General features: G+C 41.4%; 3 protein-coding genes and 1 pseudogene across 3 annotated transcripts; 3 read left to right on the top strand and 1 right to left on the bottom strand.

Moving 5' to 3' along the window:
• The first annotated feature begins 154 nt into the window (after nt 1-154).
• On the top strand, nt 155-3219 carry LOC140795584 (uncharacterized). The gene is made up of 3 exons (XM_073148255.1): nt 155-632; nt 1177-1305; nt 1389-3219. Exons 1-3 carry the CDS (start codon nt 228-230, stop codon nt 2895-2897), a joined length of 2043 nt encoding a protein of 680 aa, XP_073004356.1. The 5' UTR covers nt 155-227; the 3' UTR covers nt 2898-3219.
• A 525-nt stretch (nt 3220-3744) lies between these two features.
• Nucleotides 3745-5823, top strand: LOC140795264 (uncharacterized; annotated as a pseudogene).
• A 110-nt stretch (nt 5824-5933) lies between these two features.
• Nucleotides 5934-15490, bottom strand: LOC140795581 (putative aconitate hydratase, cytoplasmic). The gene is made up of 20 exons (XM_073148253.1): nt 15122-15490; nt 14237-14341; nt 13294-13454; nt 13118-13210; nt 12664-12849; nt 12417-12578; nt 11440-11584; nt 11202-11344; nt 10617-10673; nt 10457-10536; nt 10249-10324; nt 9641-9826; nt 9437-9504; nt 9209-9327; nt 8993-9114; nt 8312-8410; nt 7207-7686; nt 6890-6988; nt 6556-6798; nt 5934-6379 (listed from the first exon to the last, which is right to left on the bottom strand). The coding sequence occupies exons 1-20, from the start codon at nt 15387-15389 to the stop codon at nt 6308-6310; spliced, it is 2964 nt and encodes a 987-aa protein (XP_073004354.1). The 5' UTR covers nt 15390-15490; the 3' UTR covers nt 5934-6307.
• Nucleotides 15491-18713: 3223 nt separating this feature from the next.
• LOC140795582 (polyphenol oxidase, chloroplastic-like) lies at nt 18714-21216 on the top strand. Its single transcript, XM_073148254.1, has 2 exons — nt 18714-20279; nt 20509-21216. The coding sequence occupies exons 1-2, from the start codon at nt 19047-19049 to the stop codon at nt 21064-21066; spliced, it is 1791 nt and encodes a 596-aa protein (XP_073004355.1). The 5' UTR covers nt 18714-19046; the 3' UTR covers nt 21067-21216.
• Nucleotides 21217-21615: the final 399 nt, after the last annotated feature.

Raw genomic sequence — 21615 nt, 5'->3', positions numbered from 1 at the left:
TTATTTCAAATTAGATCTCACTTTTCCCTTTCTATTCTCACAGGATAATCTAAAGACGCCAATGTCCTCCCAAAATCTCCAATGGGCAAGCAAGTAATTTCCTATCTCCTCCCTCCTAAAAGTTCACTTCACGACTCCACTCTCCAACGTCTCTCTCTCTCTCTCTCTCTCTCTCTCTCTCTCTCTCTCTCCCCAATGCTCTCAGATCGCCGGCGGAAGAGAGAGAAATGACTTCGTCCTCCCCTTCCAATACCTGCCTCCCGGCGAGAAACCCACCTTTGCCCTCCCCTGAGACCCTTCAACCTCCACCTCTCCGCTCAAATGTCCCCCAAATCCGAAACCCCCACCTGCGCCGCCGAAATAAGAACCCCGGGTTCCACGCCACCGCCGGGGGTAGGAGGAGTGGGCCCAGCACTCCCCACCTCCGATGGAAGCTAGACGGCGGCGCTAAAATCTCGCCGGAGGACGGTGGGGGTTGCGACCAGGGGAAGAAGAATGCGGCGAAAGAGGCGGCGCCGAGGGTCTCCGTGAGGAAGCTGGCTGCCGCCGTCTGGCATTTGCGTCCACCGGAGGCGATCTGTGGAGCTGGAGGAAGGGGAGGGGGAGATGGGACTGCTCGAGTGGGTCTCCAGGTAGTATTCCTCTCAAGATTTGTGTTTATTTTTGAACTCTTTTGATCTTTCTAGGGATTACTGAACGAGATTGTTTGTTAAATCTGGTGTGTTGCCAGCTTATTGTGTTAAAAATCGGATTTTTATCTAGTGGAAGGCAGATTTATGCTTCTTCCGAGCTTTATCTCTAGGGCTCAACTTGAACTTACTTTAGTTCAAATAGTACGAAACAATTGGGATTTTGACACAAATACTTGTGCAACAAATTGGAACTTCTCTTTGGGTTTTCTTGAGGTAGTCCCATATGATCGCATCCGCTCCTTCTCAAGGGATTTACTAGTAGTTTTCACTTCATGATCTTTTCCAATATCTCCAACCCATCAGTTCACACAAGTCTCAAGTCTCTTTCATGATGACTAGATTCAGAGAGATCTTTGGATGGTGGGTTGTCTCGGTAGTTTGGTGAATTAGAAAATGGTGTCTCTTTTCTTCTTCAAGGTTGATACAAGCCTTCTATTCTATTTTTGGGAATTAAATGGTTATATCTGAGCTTGTTCTCTTGCAGCCTGTTCCCGGTCATCTGCAAATCCGACTTCTTCTTAAACCGAAAACCGCAGGCTACCATTATAGCTTAAAGAATGAGATTTCAAGTCCTATTTCAGTCCTAGATCCAAAGAATGGTGATTTCCGAAAGGTAATGTGAATTCTATCCCTATATTGTAGAGCTCATTGTTATAATTGTTTCTGGATGACCCATTGATGGATCTGTTACTGCAGATAGAGCTCGATACTTTCGCTGCATTGCCAGCCTCTGCATTGGAAAAGGCTACTAAATGGGACCCTGAGAGCTTAGAGTCAGCTGATGATACTGATCATCTGGATATTCTTGAGGATGAACAAGAAAAAAGTTTAGTTTCTACTCTACAGTTAGAGCTTCAGCAGGCCAATGCTAGGATAAGTGAGCTTGAGGCTGAACGTTCTTCTGCTAAGAAGAAGCTAGATCACTTTATGAAGAAGCTTGCAGAGGAGAAAGCAGCTTGGAGGAGCAGAGAGCATGAGAAAGTCCGAGCTATAATTGACGGCATGAAGGGTGACCTCAACAGAGAGAGAAAAAACCGGCAGCGGCTGGAGATCATTCATTCCAAGCTGGTTAATGAACTTAGCGAGGCTAAGTCATCTGCAAAATGCCTGTTACAAGATTATGAAAATGAAAGGAAGGCTCGTGAGCTTCTCGAAGAGGTATGCGAAGAGCTGGCAAAGGAAATCGAGGAAGACAAAGCAGAGATTGAGGCCCTGAACAACGAGTCGATGAAGATGCGAGAGGAAGTGGATGAGGAAAGGAAGATGTTACAGATGGCCGAGGTATGGCGAGAGGAGAGAGTCCAGATGAAACTTGTAGATGCAAAACTGACTCTTGAGGCCAAGTATTCACAGCTGAGCAAACTCCAACAAGATGTAGAGAATTTTCTTATTGGACAAACCTATGCTAAGGCAGACATCGCAGTAGTAAGTGAAGCAGATCATCTAAGGCAGGCGATCAATTTAGTTAGCATCCAAGAGATCAAGGAATTCGCATACAAGCCTCCTCCTGGTTCAGAGGATATATTTTCTATCTTTGAAGAGCTCAACCCCAGAGAAGAAGCTAATGAAAGAGAGATAGAACCATGCTATGGGGATGGCCCTGCCATTCAAGAATCAGAAATCCATGCACCGAGCCCTCAGACTGATTTCTTTCTAGAAAAGCCTACGAAGTTGTGTGCAAATACAATTGAACAAAATGAAATCAACTTGGAAGGTGATAGTAGCTGGGACACAGCAAGTCATAATGAGAAGCAAGGTTCACGCAATTCATGTGAAGGCAGTGAATCATCTGTTAACAAGTTCAGCGATGAATGTAGTGTTTCGGCAAGCAGAAATGATGGTAAGCTGAATACTGCATTCAGTGAAGCTTGTTTCGCTACCACAAAACAATCAAGGAAGAAAGAATCATCCATCTCTAGGCTTTGGAAATCGTCGTGTCCAAACGACAGTGAGCATTGCAAGAAAGGGTCAGTTGAGATAACAAATGGAAGGCCATCCAGCATAGCGGAAACAGGCCTTAGCCCTCCAAGCATGGAGCACTGGAGCTCCCCAGACTCTGTCAGTCTGCACTATTCTCGAGGATTCAAAGGATGTATCGAGTGCCCACGAGTCATGCAGAAGCATAGCCTGAAGGCCAAGCTCATGGAGGCGAGGATGGAGAGCCAAAAAGTTCAGCTGCGTCATGTCCTCAAGCAAAAGATTTAGCAAGAACAGATCACTTTGTTGTTGAGTGGCTAAATTTTAGTCACCAAGAATAAAGATCTGAAAAGAATGCCGAGTACCTTGCCTGGTTGGTGGTTTGGCTTCATCACATTTGCTGCTACTACATTCCTTCCCTGGTCAATAACCAAACACTTTGCTCAGATTCCAATATCACTGCAATTTAAGGATGTCTTAGCAATTAGACTTATTGTGCTAGGGATAGTAATCACAAGAATCCAAGATTAAGGATCATCCCCTGCTTCTTTTTGTGTTTTGCTGTAGCTTGTATATGCTTTTCAATAAGAACAGCTAGATTTTGTCGTCATATTTTGTGGATTGGAGCACATCATACTTTCAAAAGGCCTCCAACTTGAGTCATGACTGATGACCCCTTAGGATTTGGGCATTCAACCCTGGCCCATTGGTATATCCTAAGTGGACTCAAACTACAAAGAAGATGGCAGATATTAATATATCTTCTATTTAAAATATTTGGGCTATTTATATAAAAAAAAGTTTTGATAATAGTAAAATTAAATGTATTTATTTTTTAAAATTAAAAGGTTTTTTGTTCCAAATGCCCCCAAAATATTTAGGGGTATATTTATTTCTCATCCCGTTCATCTTATATCATGTCTTTTCACTATTTTCAATTGGAACCTTACTTTTATTGTTAAATCATGGAAAATAATAGAAAGGAGAAAAATTATAGAAAATTCAGGGATAGAATTAACAATTCCGAAAAGATAAAGGTGTAAAATGCAATAAACACCTCAGTTAGGGTGTGAAATGAGAGAATCTATCCCATTTAGCCGTAGCCCGTAGGACATTATACTCGATAACCATTTTTATTCCAAATATATCCCCAAATGCCCTCCTCCCATCTTCCCCTAAACCCCTCGTCTCGATGATTCGCCTCCTTCCTCCCGACCCCTCCAAAACCCTAACCCTTACCCTAACCCCAATCCCGCCATGGCCGAATACCCTTCTTCTTCTTCTTCTCCTCATCCTCCGCCGCCACCGCCTCTCGCCGACGAGCTCTTCCGCTGTCCCCGCCGTCTCGGTGGTTACACACAGGGCGACGCCACCTACATCTCCCTCGCCCGCTCGCTCTCCTCCTCCTCTGACATTGCTGCCTTCCTCCGCCGCATGCTCCGGGACCCTCGCCCCTCATTCCCGGAGCCCGTCTTCCCCCCTCTCCTCTCCGCATTCGCCCGCCTCTCCCTCCCCCTTCTCTCCCTCCGCCTCTTCTTCTCTATGCTCCCTTCCTTCCGCTGCCCCCCTTCCTCACTCTCCCTCAACTCTGCCCTCTCCGCCCTCTCCGCCTCACCGCTCCCCCCTTCCTTCGCCCTCTCCTTCTTCTCTGCCGCTCTCCGGAGGTACCCTACCATCTCCCCCAACCTCCTGTCCTTCAATCTCTTGCTCAGGTCTCTCGTCCTCTTCAATCTCGACGCTGCCATCAACGTTCTCCACAACGAGATCCCCCGCCGGGGTCTCAAACCAGACTCCTACTCCTACTCCACCGTCATCGCCGCCCTCGCCGCTGCCGGCCGCGTCTCCGACGCCTCCGCCCTGCTCCACGAGATGCTCCTCGACGGAGGCGGACCGGCCCCCGCCGCCGCGGCAGCGTTCAACCCTATCATCACGGCCCTCCTCCGCTCCGGCGACGTTGCCGGCGCTGGGAAGCTGGTCCGCTACATGCTCCTCAAGGGCTGCGCCCCGTCGCGCGCGACCTACAACACGCTCGTCCACGGCCTCCTCCTCAACGGCCGTGCCTCCGCCGCCGCCGCGGTGCTCCGCCGCATGGCCGGAGACGGAGTCACCCCCGACGCCGCCACCTTCGGCGCCGTCGCCCACGGGCTCGTCAGCCTCGGCCGCCCCCTCGACGCCCTAAAGGTGCTCGACGAAATGGAGAGCAAAGGACTCGAACCCAACGAGTACATCTACTCCGCTTTGATCACCGGGTTCTTCCGATCCGACGACTCCGATCGCGCTATGAGCCTCTGGGAGGTGATGATATCCAAAGGAGTGAAGCCCAACACGGTCTCGTACTCCGCCTTAATCGACGGCCTCGCCCGGCACGGCCGCATGGCCGAGGCGGAGGAAGCGTTCCTTAAAATGACCGCGGAGGACTGCACCCCGAACGAAATGACCTTCAGCTCCCTCATACGTGGCCACTTCAAAACAGGCAGCGGCGAACGGGCGCTCGACACGTGGAGGGATATGGTGGGAAGAGGCGTTACTCCGAACAAGATCAGCTACAGCATCTTGATCAACGGCCTGTGCGAGTCCGGGAAGTTGAAGGACGGTATGATGGTGTGGAAGAACATGTTAAGCAGGGGGTGCACACCGGACGTGATCGCGTACAGCTCCATGATCCGAGGGCTGTGCGAGGCCGGGATGGTGGACGGAGGGCTGAGATTGTTCCACGACATGCTGGGGCGGGGCGACGTGGAGCCGGACGCGGCGGCGTACAACATAGTGCTGGATGGGATGCTGAAAGGCGGGGAGGTTAGCAGGGCGATGGAGTTGTTGGGTCGGATGCTGGATAGCGGGTGCGACCCGGATCCGATAACGTGTAGGATATTTTTAAGGGGGTCGGGGAGAAGGGGAGGGAGTTTTTGGATGGGTTGGTGGTGAGGTTGTGTAGGAGGGGGAGGGCGGATGCGGCGGCGGAGGTGGTGGGGGTGATGTTAGGGAAGTTCTGGGGGCCGGAAGGGCGAACTTGGGAATTGATGGTTAGAGGTGTTTGTAGGAGGAAGAGGGTGTGGGAGATGGTTGAGAAATGCTGGGGAGAGATGTGGGGGGATTGAATTTTTTTTTTGGAATTGTTGTATATTTATTATTTTTTTGTAACATGAAAGAATATAAAGGATATTCTTCTAAATAAGAGTTTGTCGAAGGACTAGAAAGCTTGGACTTAATTGAATCTTTGCTTAAATTTGTTCTACTTTGATGGGTGTTTTTGATGCTGATTGAAATTAATGTAGGGAACTCTATGCAGGTTAGTGTTAGGTCTGACCGTGCCAATTGCAATGGTTTTATATGCACATATATGTATATTTATGGTATGATCAAATAAAGTCACCTGATACATCCCGCCTAATTTGTTTTTTAGTTCATTTTAAAACACAATGTACAATGTTTTATTTAATAAAAAGAAAAAAATAATAATGTATGCGTTGCACCGATATTGATCCCATAGAGGGTCATTTGCAACTTGATGAACAACAACTCAACAAGAGCAGGAGAATGTGTGTACTTCTCTGCGCAGCTTTATTCAGACTTCATTTTGTTCTACAAAATAGAACCTGAGTCAGTCTCAGGAAGCTCTTATACTCTTCGGTAAAAACGCCAACTGGAATGGCAGGATAGTATCAGCAGATCAAGCCAGAGCTGAGTAAATTAGCTTATTATGATGAATTGATCAGATTGCGGATGACGAAGGGAAGAATACCCCCGTGGTTGAAATAAGCCAATTCCACCTGCATCAACATAGTAGTGTCTGTTACCAACAAAGAAATCACAAGCAATGAAGCAAATGACAAGATATAAATCTTCCTTCATATTCTACATTCTTCTTGTACTAGAATACCAACCAAGTTCAATCATGAAAACGTATATGTAGAGTTATAGTCACAATATTGAATAAGGAAATTACCTCTGTATCGAAACGAGCAGTACAAGTGAAGGACTTTCCAGTGTCGGTCACAACGGCGATGTCTTGGCCAGGTCGTATTTCACTTACATTGCTGGGAAGGTCAATGGTATATCGCTCATGTCCAGTAAGGCCAAGAGAATCAGCATCTTCACCCGGTTTGAAGCAGAGTGGAATTATGCCCATTCCAACTAAATTGCTGCGGTGGATTCTCTCAAAGCTTTTTGCAATCACTGCTTTAACTCCCTGGTAGCAAATAGATAATCAGAAGTAATGAGTAAGAGATCGATATCACCAAATGATAAAGAAACTGGTAGATCTATAGACATGTACTCACCAGTAGCATTGGACCCTTCGCAGCCCAATCTCGAGAGCTACCACTGCCGTACTCTGCCCCAGCCAAAACAATGGTGTCATGACCATCAGCCTTGTACTTCTGAAGAAGAGATAATAGCAATATAAGGACGTGCAAAATAATTTCCACCATGTCAGTGAGATTTAGCGCATAACTAGTTTAGCAGACAATGGTGCTAGATAAAGCAACATCAATAACAACCAAGCCTTTTGTCCAAACTTTTTTAGATTACCATGCACTAGAAATGACTTATCTTAAATAGCAGATATATGATTCAGTTATTTGGTTGATTAACTTACCATTGCGGCATCAAACACATAGAGCTTCTCCCCTGTTGGAATATGAAGAGTTTTTGGTCCAACCTCTCCCTTCAAGAGTTTGTTCACGATTCGAATGTTAGCAAAAGTTCCTCTAGCCATTACTTCATCATTTCCACGGCGGCTTCCATACGAATTGAAGTCCCTGCGATCCACACCACGCTCCATTAGGTACTTTGCAGCAGGGCTGTCCTTGTGAATGCTTCCTGCTGGTGAAATGTGGTCTGTTGTAATGCTGTCACCAAAGTTCAACAAGCAGTAGGCATCTTTCACCCCATGGGGACCAGGTGGAGCCATGGTCATGTCCTTAAAATATGGCGGTTCATGAATGTAAGTTGATTTTGGATCCCATGAATAGAGGGTTGTCGCTGGGACTGTCAACTGGTTCCACATTGGGTTGCCTTTTGTAATTGCCTCATAAGTGCTCTTGAACATATCAGGCAATACGCTAGATTGAACAACCTAAGGAACAATAATTCTCATTAAAAGAAATTTATCAAAGGCTAAGAACATGACAAAATGACTATACGTTGAGTACTACTTTCTTTGTTTCGCTAAGATTTGTTTTCCTTAGCAGTACAAGCCTGGTTTTTTTCCTTATGCTCTTCTATATGCATTAGGTATAAAGAGACGAGCAAATCTATTCATCCACATTAGCAAAATTGAAAAGTAGTACAACAGAAGACATGGTCATCCAGGCGAAATAAGATAAATACTTTAAGAAACGGCACAAAATTTCTTGGACAGATAAATATACATATTAGCAAATCATGTTAGAAGGAAGAAGAGAAAAAGTTAAAAGGAAGAGAATAACCCCTCCAGATCTCTCGAACAACTGTCTAGTTAGATGCTCAATTCAAACATTTCTTCACCCTACGGTTTGTTAATTCCTCTCTTTAACCAGCTACTGCCAATTTTGGTGCTGTGGGAAACTTATGACTAGTTAGAGTGTCTTTATTGTTTGATAGCATGAAAAATAGTGCAGTCAGGGACAATGTCTGTATCAGATCTTATGTCATTGAACTTCTACCAATGTAAAAGAGATTCTAGTAGCAGCTAGCGAATCATAATAAGTTGCAGTGTCTACCTCAGCAATTTCTTCAGTTGAAGGCCATATATCCTTAAAATAGATGTTTTTCCCATCTTTGCCAACTCCAATTGGCTCCTTCTCAAAATCAATGTCAACCTGTACAAACGAGTTATATTATGTATAAGGGATGTCCATATTATCATTTGCAATTAAATAAATCTACAACATGCAGAAAGAGCAAGTCCAAATATGCAAAACATCTTACTACTGGCAAATAATCACTTTGTCCAGACGAAATATTACAAACATTTTCAAGAAACAAAAGTTTGGCTAAAATCCGGCCAAAAGACATTAGTCTTAATGCATTTTGAGACAGATAAAAGGTAATAACAGCAACGCGTGTGTTTTAAAACAATGGAGAAGCAAGAATGTGAGAAAGACTTACAAAAGGTTAAACAAAGCTATGGCTTGTTAAAATATCATGGTGGACAAAAAAAAAAGATAGAGGATCACACATATGTTTAAGCGAAAATGTAGAAAAACAGGAGTGTCAGATATCAGATAATAAAGCATGATCCGTACTTCTCAGAATCCAAATTTAGGGAAAAAAAAGGTAGAAAATAAAAAACATAAGGGAAATTAAATAGTTACGAGGATATTCCTCTTGTACTGCCCAACTCATAAGTTAGCTTTTCAGAAAAGAAAATGTAGATATACAAGCCCGAAATATCGACTTACTGTGCCAGCAAGTGCATATGCCACAACAAGGGGTGGTGAAGCAAGATAGTTGGCTCGAGTCAATGGATGCACTCGGCCCTCAAAGTTCCGATTGCCAGAAAGAACAGCAGCAGCAATGATATCTACCACGATGGCAACATACCAAATATAAATTGTAAAAAATGTAAAACATCATACCAGATAGATGTAAGGTGCAGTCATTGGCTAAAATGCTACCATTATCTGAAATTGCAGCAGAAACAGACTCGTCAAGATCCCCAGAGTTGCCAATACATGTAGTGCAGCCAAATCCGACAATGTGAAATCCTTGCTTATTCAAAAACTCTTGCAGACCACTGTGTTAGATGTAAAACCATGACCCATCAGTTAAAGTAGAGAATTTCTGAAAGGAGTTATCCAAGACCTTATTTTCGCATTTCATAACCATTGAAAATTCATAATCACCTTTTGAGAAAATACTTGGTAACAACTCCAGAACCAGGAGCAAGGCTTGTTTTAACCCATGGTTTGACCTGAAAACGATCTCCATTAGCTAATAGAAGGTGTATAACAACACACAAATCCAAGATTTTCAAAAAAATTAGAGACTAAACGCAGACCACCAGCATAGAACAGAAGATGAAAAGGTTAAAAGATCAGATAACTAACCTGAAGACCTAATTCACAGGCCTTCTTTGCAACAAGACCTGCACCAAGCATGACACTGGGATTTGATGTATTGGTGCAGCTAGTTATTGCTGCTATGACAACACTACCATGCTTAATTTCTGCAGGTTGTCCATGAAAATCAAACTTCACAATTTTCTCTTGTGATTCTTTTGGCACTGCAAAACCCTGAAAGAACGTACATGAATTCTTTGCTTAGTATTAAATCATATAAACTGGTCATGTTAACTTTGTACAATTGAATACAAAGTAAACATCAATACTATGCCCTAATCTTACTAACAAGTTATCAGAAGAGTTGCTGTATCGAGTACCACACTACCAATATATTGTTTCCTATAAAATATATGAATTGGTCCCAATCAAAAAATATCAACACTTCGAAAGAAAGAACAGACTTGAACCACAATGCAGAATGACACTAGCAGGTTACAATAGAAGCTGTGCTTGCAGAGAAAAGAACAAACATACAACTTTTATCCATCAATGTATGAACACATTACTACAACTACTAAGAAGACACCTTACATTTCACAAGATAAAATTGAACTGTCAACCTTAGCCAACAACTAGACTGTTTAGCACCTTACCTTGAACCCAACTTTGTTATCCAGACAAGCATGCCAGTCTGACTTCATTTCTTTCAGAGGTACACGGTCATGAGGCCTGAAGTGATAAGGAAAAAAGCACAGATGTTAATGGTGAAATAATTTTCTACTATGAAATTAGTTATAGGCTGAAAAATGAAGACAGAAGTATTGCTGGTCACACGAGTTATTAGAGGTAAATATGGCATACCTTTTGGGACCTGAGACACAAGGCTCAACATCTGCCAGCTCCAATTCTAGATAAGATGAATATGCTCTTTCCTTTTGAGGCTGGACTCCATAAGACAAACATTTAACTCTCAAAACAGCAGTGATTTTTCAATAAGATTATCAAATTGAAAGTAGTATACCTCACTGTAGTCCACAAACATCTTGTTAGCTCGCAAATAGGCCTCTATCATTGAGATCTGCAAGTAAAAGAACAAAGGATTAGTTTCGCAGAAAAATAATACAATAAAGTTGACTCTACTAAATAAAATCTAGAAAAATAAAAGAGCTAATAAAGTCATGGATTCAGTCCTAGATGCCTACGAGTCAAGCTGGCAAAGTCCATGCAGCCTGGCATGTACTGTACAAGCAAGGCATAGGCATAGTACTGAAGTATCCTCACCACCTAATCTTACACAAGGCATGCCAGGACATTCAGCACAGTGCCATGCTCATTGAGCCCATTTGTCAACAAAACTTGAAACCTTGACAAATCTTGTGAATGTGGAAAAAAAGTATATTCTTGTAAACATTAGATAGGAAATAAGTATTAGAAAAATATTATAAATTTTCTTTATGCTAGAATTTTTACTTTAAAATCATCCTATATTCTCTGAAAAAATCTTCTGTTCCTTCACATGATGTAATCCGGCTAAAAATGCATATGTAGGAAATCACGCTGGCTACTGTAGGCAACTTTGGAAACAAAAAGGGACAAAGAACCTCACAGTTTCATCACTCCTTCCAGTCAATTTCAGATATTGTAAGGTAACATGATCCACAGGGAAGAAGCCCATAGTAGCTCCATATTCCGGTGACATATTAGCAATTGTTGCCCTGTCCGCTAGAGACAGCTCACCCATACCTTCACCTGTATAAAAAGATAATACAGTTTAAACAATAAAGAAGCAAGAAAAGGAAGTGTACTGATTTTGCTCCAATTTTTTGAAGGTAAAAATGAGATACCGTAGAATTCAACAAACTTTCCAACAACACCATGCTTCCTCAACATTTGGGTCACAGTTAAAACTAGATCAGTTGCAGTGACACCATTTCGTAATTGCCCTGACAATTTGAACCCAACGACACCAGGCAAAACCATGCTCATAGGCTGCCAAATATATAAAAGAAACAAAGCATTAGACAACCAAAGATGTGCAGATAATATTCCATTTCATCAAAGAGCTAAATATGTATTGGCTCAAACAGGTTAAGAGTAGTACATCAGTACATTACACGAAGCGAACATGTCCTCACACAAACCAGAGCAAAGCAGGTATAAAATGTATAGATTTTATGTAGTAGAGAAATTTAGACAGTCCATCTTTGAGTAAACTTTACAAATTACATACATTGAGTTAAGAGTAGGACCAGAAATCCTATATATATATAACGGGGAATATATAACAGCATGATTGTATCAAGCACCTTATGCATAACTTTTAGACTTTACAAAACTGCATGTTCATGTTCCAAACAATGATTATTCAATTCAAAAACTTGTTTGCTTATGGCTTCAACATACTCTCATCTTGTCACATTCATCACCATCATTGAAAGGATAAGATTGACTTGAAATAGCAGGCCTTAATTTTCCACAGCAAACTAAAATTCTGGGACAGTAGATTGGAAATAACTCAAAAGTTATCAATTCCGCATTTTCTTTGACCTGTATCCAAGCATTCTGTTTTAACAGTTCTCTACTGGCCCACTAAAGATTAAAATGACATGATTTACACAAAAGGGGCAAATGCAAAAGTTAAAAGTTCTTCTACGAAAGTTTCTTATGCAATGTTCCATTATTTACACTAAAATCAATTATCACTGAGAGTATAAAAAAAAGATTATTCCAAAATAGCACGTCATTTGAAGAGCAATAAGATCAAATTCATTGTCCGCAGGCATATACATAAGGTACTATCTCCCAATGTTACTTCTTTTACCTGACCAAGCATTGCAGCCTCAGCTTCAATCCCTCCGACTCCCCAGCCAGCAACTCCTAATCCATCAATCATAGTAGTGTGGGAATCGGTTCCAACCACACTATCAGGATACAGAATGCCATCCGTATTGAAAACTACTCGACCAAGATACTCCAGATTAACCTGAAATTTGTACCTCACATTAAACAAAGTTAATAAGCATTCAATAATTCTTCAGCAGTAGCAAAGATATGACAAAGTCTCTTACCTGGTGAACAATACCAGAACCTGGAGGAACAACAAGCATATTATGGAAAGCAGTCGATCCCCATTTAAGAAAACCAAATCTTTCTTTGTTCCTCTTGAATTCAAGTTCCATATTTGCCTGCACTGCATTCTCTGATCTTGCTACATCTACCTGCACTGAGTGGTCAATAACAAGGTCTACTGGAACCTGCACTCCAAGGAGAAAGGGTATTTGTAAACAAACAAACAAAAGAATATAAAACAGAGATTCTAAGATCTTTAAGTCACAATAGATTTAGAAAATTGCAGTACGAATAGATGCAACTAACAAACAGTTTTATTTCAAATAATAAATCAGCAAATCAACAGATTTATATATGCATGAAATTTTAACTAGTCATAGATGTACAGATGAAGAAGCAACCATAAGGAAGTCAAAATCAAGGGATAGTAATAAACATGAGATCACCACATACCAAGGGGTTAATCTTGTTAGAGTCACTGCCTAGCTTATTCATAGCATCGCGCATACAAGCAAGGTCAACAACAGCTGGAACACCAGTAAAATCCTGGATGCATAGAAAAATCATTGATTGGGAAGATACAACAAAAATGAAAAAAAAACAATGCATTTGATATTTCTGTAACAAACCTGCAGAAGAACACGAGCAGGCTTAAAGGGAATCTCAACTAGCTTCGGAGATGTATTCTCCCAATCAATTATCTTCTCAACATCATTCTTGGTGACCTGAAAATTATCACAGTTGCGAATTGCTGATTCGAGAAGAATACGGATGGAGTAGGGTAAACTGTCTGTTACAGAGAACAATAAAGCTTGTCAGAACCAAGACAAAAAGTCAACAACTCGGAAATTCTCCATAGATGAGCAATATGCTGATTAAAAAAATGAAGAGCACAAATAACTGGTATTCTCATCTTGTTGTCATAAGAATAGGAGGTATTCATAAGTTAGTAAGCTATAAGAATGAACATAGGAAAATTGACAGTTTTCTTCCTATAATGGAAGACAAAATGAAGGTAAGATAAAGAGCAGCAGTAAGTCAAATAGGTTCCTTCAAAGGCTTGGAAGATATTTCTGGCCAAGGAGCAACACAAATTTTATTCCATCAAGATAACTGCCCCAGGTCCTGGCCAAGGAACTTCTGGCAATACTGGTGGTTACAGAAACTCTGAAGGGCGAACCGGGAGGCTGATTCTTTTGCCTTAATAGTTAAATTCTGGTCATTATTGAAACAACCCTCTAAAATTTTCTAGGAAGGTAGCAATGAAAAGGTCGATGATTATATGAAGGAAAGCTAAGAAAATCCTATAAAATGAATAATCTTTCTCTATAAGGAGGTCTAAAGTACAAGAAAAGAATAAATATGTAATGACACTCAGCCAAATGAGGGATGCTGCACAAGCTCTTAAGGCTTTTCATTGCAATTCAGAAAATGATACATAAAGCAACATTTTCCTGCCTGAAGGGCAGAGTCATGAATAATATTTAAGAAATTAAAAGAAAAGGAGAGGGGCAACATTTTAGAGATAATAGACTATATCCAAGACAATAGGAAATGGAACAGCTACTTTACCAATCCTGGGATCATTTAGTGCAGGCAAACTATAGTATTTTCCATATTCGCCACCTCCAGGCTTCGGGAGGCTGGTTAAAATATCCTTAAAGGCATTCTCAGTAGCTGCACATAAAGAGTATCAGATAATAAGAACAACAATGCGTATCATAAAAATCACACAATACTTTACTAAGATAATAAAACATGACAAAGAAACAAAATTTGATTAAAAAAAAAATTAAATCTGTAAGGTACACTATCATTCTCTGAAACCATGGAACTAAAAAAAAATTTTGAAAAGATAAACCACGATGAACCAAAGGTTTGGACAGTTACAGAGCCCATCTTTGTGTAACAAGAGTAATAAATTTTGGCAGAAGGTAGGTATGGCTGGACAATTTTTTACACCTTTTCTTCATAGTATTGTGCAAAACAGTAGTTTGCCATTAGTACCTACATTAAGCTCTGCTGTCATTCACGAGGTGCTTATTATGAGACTGTCATACTGAGGATACATTAAAATAAAAGGACAAAATATGAAAGGAGATCAATATATATACATATATATATATATATATATATATATATATTGAAATTGACCAAATTTTGAAATATTACATGGTTACCAGTTACCACACAAAAGAAAGGTGAAATTATATATTAAAAAAACAAGGACAAAAAGACTGACTGTGGAGTGTTGGCATTAACATAATAAATTCATTACCCTTCGAATGGTTCACCTATAAAATGTCATTACCAGTGTATTAGATAACTCGGGCACTAAATAATATTTCACAAAATCAATCGGTCCATTTTCATTCAAAAAGAATAATCGCAAATCCTACGATCGAAACGTCACCATAACTCGAACGAATCAAAAAAAAAAAACGACATAGCCCATACCAACGGTCGCCATCTTCCTCTCGAACCGCTCGATCACCGATGCGGAGCTCCTGATCCGAGCCCTAAGACTAATCGGCGAGCTCCAACCCGAACCGTACCGCCACGAGCCCGACGATCCAACCCCCGATCGCTGCCAGACGCTACAAGACCTCGAGAAGCTAATCGATCTCGATCCGACCAAAGAGGAAGAAGGAGGAGGCGATGACGGCTTCAAGCGGAGGAGAGTGGCGGGGGTTCGGAAGAGGCCAACGGAGGCAGCTTTATACATGACGCGGACCAAGCAAACGGATTTGATCCTTAAAACCTAAAACCCTAACCCTGAAAAGTGAAGGTGGGGTTGGGATTGAAGACGATGACGACTAGGGGGAAGAGATGAGATTGGAAGCTTCTATTTCGGTTGTTAATGGTGACGTCGCGATGATGGCGATGGTAGAACAATCGAAACAGATTGCGAGCCAGAGAGGTGCTTTGGAATGCGTGCTACGATTAATTCGACGGTCCAGATGAAATTTGTTTTCTTTCTACACTCTTTTTTCTTTTTTCTTTTTTCGTCTGCTTCCAAGAGTAAGGTAAACAAAAGAAAAGGATGTTTTACAAAATAGGACCCGAATTGTAGCATATTTTGATACACATCCTCTTATTTATTTATTTATTGTCACATTTTGATCCCTCAGCTATCTAATATCTTATTACAGAAAATGCCAAATAATTATATTATCCTTATTTTTTTTTCTTTTTAGTTTGTAAAATAAGAGTGACATAGTGATATTTTGAAAGTAAATGCTTTATAATTTATTAGGAAGTCAGAAGATACATAGAATTAATGTTATTCTACACTAATCCCAATATTTAAATCTACCTTAAAAATCAAAATTAGGGAGGATTGCACCTTAGTTTTGTATCCTTAATTACTTAGCAGTAAAGAGGTTGACTAGGATTACACCTATTCATGCTATTATGCTACTCTACTCATTTTATTTATTTGATTCTTTGTTAAATAAATGAAGAGTATTGTTTGAGTTAGACTGAGTTGAGTCATGCTCAAATTTTTTTAGTTGAAGACAGAACAAAACTCCGCTCGCTTGTGTTCAGCTCGTTGACGCCCTAACTCTCCGCTGTATATTATAGATAAATAATTTAATTTTTAATTTTTAATTTGTACTTTTCTAATTTTTTTTCACTTAGCTCGACTAAACAAGTAAAGTGGAAAGCTCCTAATATTTTTATTAGCATTGCAATTTACATACCCTGCCTTCGTAAATAAAATTGTAATATCAGAGGGTGAAATGTGACAAATTAACATATTCAAGGGTATTATGGTCATTATGGAAATATTTGCCAAGTTAATGTCCAATGGAAGGTGAGGGATTTTGCCTGGACACGACGAAGGCCATGCGCCACGGTGGCGCGGCCGAGGGCCGCCCGGACCGGCGAGGAGAAGAGGATCGAGCTCGACAAGGGCGACTTCGTCAAGTTCGACGTGTACGTCAACACGCCGGACCACGAGGGGGTCGGGCCCGGGGCGAGCGTAGCAAGGGAAAGAATGAGAAGAAGAAGAAGAAGATGATGATGACGACGACGATGAAGACGGCTGCGTCTCGGGATCACCGACTTGCTCGATGGAATCGCGGCGGACGACGACGATAGCGTCATCGTCACCCTCGTGCCGAGGAGCGGCGAGGGGGTGGTCATCGGTGGGATATCAATAAACTGGGGAATCAAATGACAGCGCACCTGTGTAACTGTGTTGATTTAGTTCGACGGATTTTTCGACTTCTTATGCGTTATTATTATTTGAGTACCCACGGTAATGATTTAATTATCAGATTTGAGAATTTTTTAGGAGTAGTTTGATCATTTATCAATTTAAAATTTAATAGTTGCGATTTAGTTTTGATCACGAGAATGTTAACAGCTTAAGTTTAAAATCATAGTTGTGAAATTGGAATTTGCTGCAAAACTTAGTTTTATTATTCTTTTTGGATGTCAGTCATATTTAATCAAGTTTTATGATAATTTTTTTGCGAAAGTTTTGGGTATTCTATGCTTATTTGGTTTGAAGCTAAGCTATGAACTCGATTAATTAGTTTTATTTTAAAAATAAATAAATTTAATTAAATAAAAAATTTAAAAGATGTTTAATATTCAACAGGTTCAAAGGGTCCCTGAAATCAAAGCAAACAACGTGTACAGTTTACTCTTCTTTTGGTTGAAAGTACTGGTAGAACAAGAGATAATTCACCAACTTGATGACTTGTTCAATTCTGGAAGCATTCAAATGTTTTGATTATCATCACTATTATTATTAATTCATTAGTTTGTACAAAGGTCTCTATCTTTACTTTAAATATAAGTGAGCTCAAATCTTACTCTTTCTTCAAATCAAAAGTTAAATGTAAGACTATAACAAGTTATAACAAAAGAAGAAAAGTTCGTCTAAAGCTCATCTTTGTTTAATTTGCATTTTGCCCAATATGTATTGAATCACATGCAAAAATGCTAAATTATAAAAATTTAGGTTTAAGATGTTTGGCGTGATCTTAATTATGAGATTAGGATTGACTTTCTATTGAGTGAGTCATTTCCTTGTTCTTCCTACAAATGTTACTGTCAGTAGGATTTGATCTTCCATAGAAGATAACTTTGGAAAATTTTATTTCTTGACTTTTGCTTGCTTGAAGAGGTGAATGAAGATGGTTGGAAATTTCTTAATTGATCTAAGACCAAAGCTGACATATTCAATGCGTATATATATACACACACACAATTTTAATTGCACTTCACATACTCATTGTTGTTAGGAAGTAAGCAAGAATTCGGAAGTAATTTTTGAGTTATTTTGTTAAATTTTCAGGCCTTCTTTTTTGTCTCAAAGAAAAAAGTGGCATTTTTTTTGTTCCTAGTTACTAATCAATATTTTTTATGTGACTATTAATATAGTGATTGATTGCATGGTGTATAGAGGGTATTTATTGGTGAATTAAGTATCTCTCATACAAGCCTACGTGATAAATTTATGCACGAGATCATGTTATAGAGGGATATGATAAATTAAGTGCATAAGATAAATAAAATCTTTACCAATATACCCGTTTACATTATCAAAACAATGAATATGTTCTTATAAAATAATAGAAAAATAATATTCTCTTTACCAAAATAACCTTATATACATTTTTAAACACAAAATTATCAAGTGTAATTATTATCTATTTATTGTTAATAATTTTGAAAACAATTTTATAATATAATATAATATATTTTATTAATAGTATGATAGTTAATAATTATATATATTCTAGTGAGTAATTTTATCTGTTTAGCTATATTAAATAGAGATTAGAACTAATAAGGGGCAATATGTTAATCGATTTAGAGACTAACTACTATGGTTTCCTTATCTAAGATAACCATTACTTTGTACCAAAACCAAACACAAAATACACATAAACTTAAACAAGTACTTAATTTGCATATAAAAGGTGCACATCAAGTTAAACTTAAAAAACTTCTCACCGAACCCCATCACTTTCTTAGCTTTCCTCGTGTGCATATGATGCCCATAATATAAAAGGTTTTCTAAACTCTCTCCACTCTATGCTAAAGGATAGATTATTTTGATAGAAAATCCATGGAAGTGCTTCACTTTTCAAAGATCGATTCCTCTAGTTTCACTTTTAATGTCAACAAAATAGTTGAACAACAAAATTCTAAACTAGTTTCTACTTGCCTGTTGGTCAAAAAAATAGACTTATGGACACAGGTAGATAGCAAAAATGGATCTGAATTCCTCTAGATTCAAGAGAAAACACCTCACACCCCATTATAAATGCACCACAGCCTCCCCTCCTTGTTTCAAAACCCCAGAAATAGAGGTTGAAAGAGGAAGAGAAAAGGAGAGCTTATTACTTATTAGGGCTTCACTATGGCCAGCATTCCTAACGTAACAAAACCTACCAACTTCTGCAGCAATCCCTCCTCTGCATGCACCTTCAACAATAACCAAAAGCTTCACCTCTTTCCTCCTCCCTCTTTCAACTCTAAAATACACCACTTCAAGGTCTCATGCAAGTCCACTAATGACGACCGTGGAAACAAACTCTCCGGCGGCGGCCGCCTTGACCGCCGGGAGTTGCTGTTCGGCCTGACCGGCCTCTACAGCACCACCGCCGCCCTCACCGCTGACCGTAAAGCCCTCGGCCTCCCCATCCAAGCGCCCGACCTTTCTGCCTGCGGCCCGCCGGCGGACGTCCCCTCCACAGTCGGCCCCACCGACTGCTGCCCCCCGAACAGTTCTAAGATCGTCGACTTCAAACTCCCGGCGCGGTCGTCCCCTCTCCGCGTCCGCCCCGCTGCGCACCGAGTCGACGCCGAATACCTCGCGAAGTACACCGAGGCGATCGCGAAAATGAAAGCTTTGCCCGCCGACGACCCGCGTAACTTCACCCAGCAGGCGAACGTCCACTGCGCGTACTGCGACGGGGCGTACGACCAGGTGGGCTTCCCGGACCTCGAGCTCCAGATCCACAACAGTTGGCTCTTCTTCCCCTGGCACCGGTTTTACCTCTACTTCAACGAGCGCATCCTCGGGAAGCTCATCGGGGACGACTCCTTCGCCCTCCCCTTCTGGAACTGGGACGCCCCCGACGGCATGCAGCTCCCCTCCATCTACGCCGACCCCTCGTCTCCTTTGTACGACAAGCTCCGGGACGCCAAGCACCAGCCGCCGTACCTCATCGACCTCGACTTCAACGGACAAGACCCGACCTTCTCCAAGGAAGAGCAAATAGATCATAACCTTAAGATCATGTACAGGCAGGTGGTGTCGAACGGGAAGACGACGGAATTGTTCATGGGGTCGCCTTACCGCGCCGGAGACCAACCGGATCCGGGGCAGGGGTCGCTGGAGAGCGTGCCGCATGGGCCGGTGCACATATGGACGGGTGACCGGAACCAGCCGAACAGGGAGGACATGGGGACGTTCTACTCGGCGGGGAGGGACCCCATCTTCTTCGCGCACCACGGGAACGTGGACCGGATGTGGTACCTCTGGAAGAACAAGGTCGGGGGCCGGCGGCGGCGGGACTTCGAGGACAAGGACTGGCTCAACACCAGCTTCTTGTTCTACGACGAGAACGCGCAGCTGGTCCGTGTGAAGGTGGGCAATTTGCAGTTTAGACCCTATATTTATTACCGTTTTGCAAATCACACCTTTAACGGCCCTATTCCGATAAAAATAATCTTAAAAATTATAACAAATAAAAAGAAAAATGCCCCCATCTTCTTTTTCTGTCCATCTAATTCGGCAAATAGTAATTTTTAATAGACTTTCTAATGATAAACCTTACTAAAATAATTTTATTTTATTTGCATTCAATTAATGGAAGGTGAGGGATTGCCTGGACACGGAGGCCATGCGGTACACGTACCAAGACGTCGACATCCCATGGCTGAGCACGAAGCCAACTCCCCAACGAGCCATGCTAAAGACCAAGAAGAAGGCTTCGCTCTTGCAACAGAAGGCAAAGGCCGAGGCCACGTTCCCCCTGACCTTGACCAAGCCGGCGAGCGCCACGGTGGCGCGGCCGAGGGTCGCCCGGAGGGGCGAGGAGAAGGAGGCGGAGGAGGAGGTGCTGGTGGTGGAGGGGATCCAGCTCGACAAGGGCGACTTCGTCAAGTTCGACGTGTACATCAACGCGCCGGACCACGAGGGGGTCGGCCCCGGGGCGACCGAGTTCGCCGGGAGCTTCGTGCACGTGCCGCACAAGCATAGCAAGGGGAAGAGTGAGAAGAAGAAGATGATGATGAAGACAGTGCTGCGCCTCGGGATCACCGACTTGCTCGACGATATCGGGGCGGACGACGACGATAGCGTCATCGTCACCCTCGTGCCGAGGAGCGGCGAGGGGGTGGTCATCGGTGGGATTCGCATCGTTCTCTCTTAGATTTATATATGTTACTGTTCTCTTTCGAATAAATCGATCGTACCATCGTCAAGGAACAGATATAATTTTTATGAATTGAAGGCCTTGTCTGCAAATTGTGAGGGGATGTAACTATCATTAATATGTGGAAGAAAATAATTAGAACCAGTATTTACTTGTTTCTTTCTTAATTAGTATATATATATATATATATATATATATATTTATACTCTAATAGCTTCTTAAGCTTGAGACATTCTATAGACTCAAAGTGCAATTTAAATCTGTTTGAATTAGCAATTAAGTTTTTTCTTAATAAATTATGAGCTCGCAATCAAAACAAATTCAAAATTCTGATTAACATGAAATAAGATAAGACTTTTCTTCTGAGTGGGTGGAATTTACAACATTTGCTTTTGATTGAGATGAGAATTTCGAAGAGGTTTTTAGTTTGACTAATTTGACAGATATCACATCGATCACTTACGTAAGGAAGGAAAAAGGTGGTTGTATTGAGGTTGATATTTGCTACTACTAATTGGAATAAAGATGAGTTTATTATTAAATTTT

The sequence above is a fragment of the Typha latifolia genome, chromosome 9, assembly GCF_019914945.1.
Source record: "Typha latifolia isolate L0001 chromosome 9, TyphaL0001v2, whole genome shotgun sequence".
Taxonomy (NCBI): domain Eukaryota; kingdom Viridiplantae; phylum Streptophyta; class Magnoliopsida; order Poales; family Typhaceae; genus Typha; species Typha latifolia.
The sequence above is the reverse complement of the archived record's forward strand: the minus strand, read 5'-3'. Positions and strand labels throughout refer to the sequence as shown.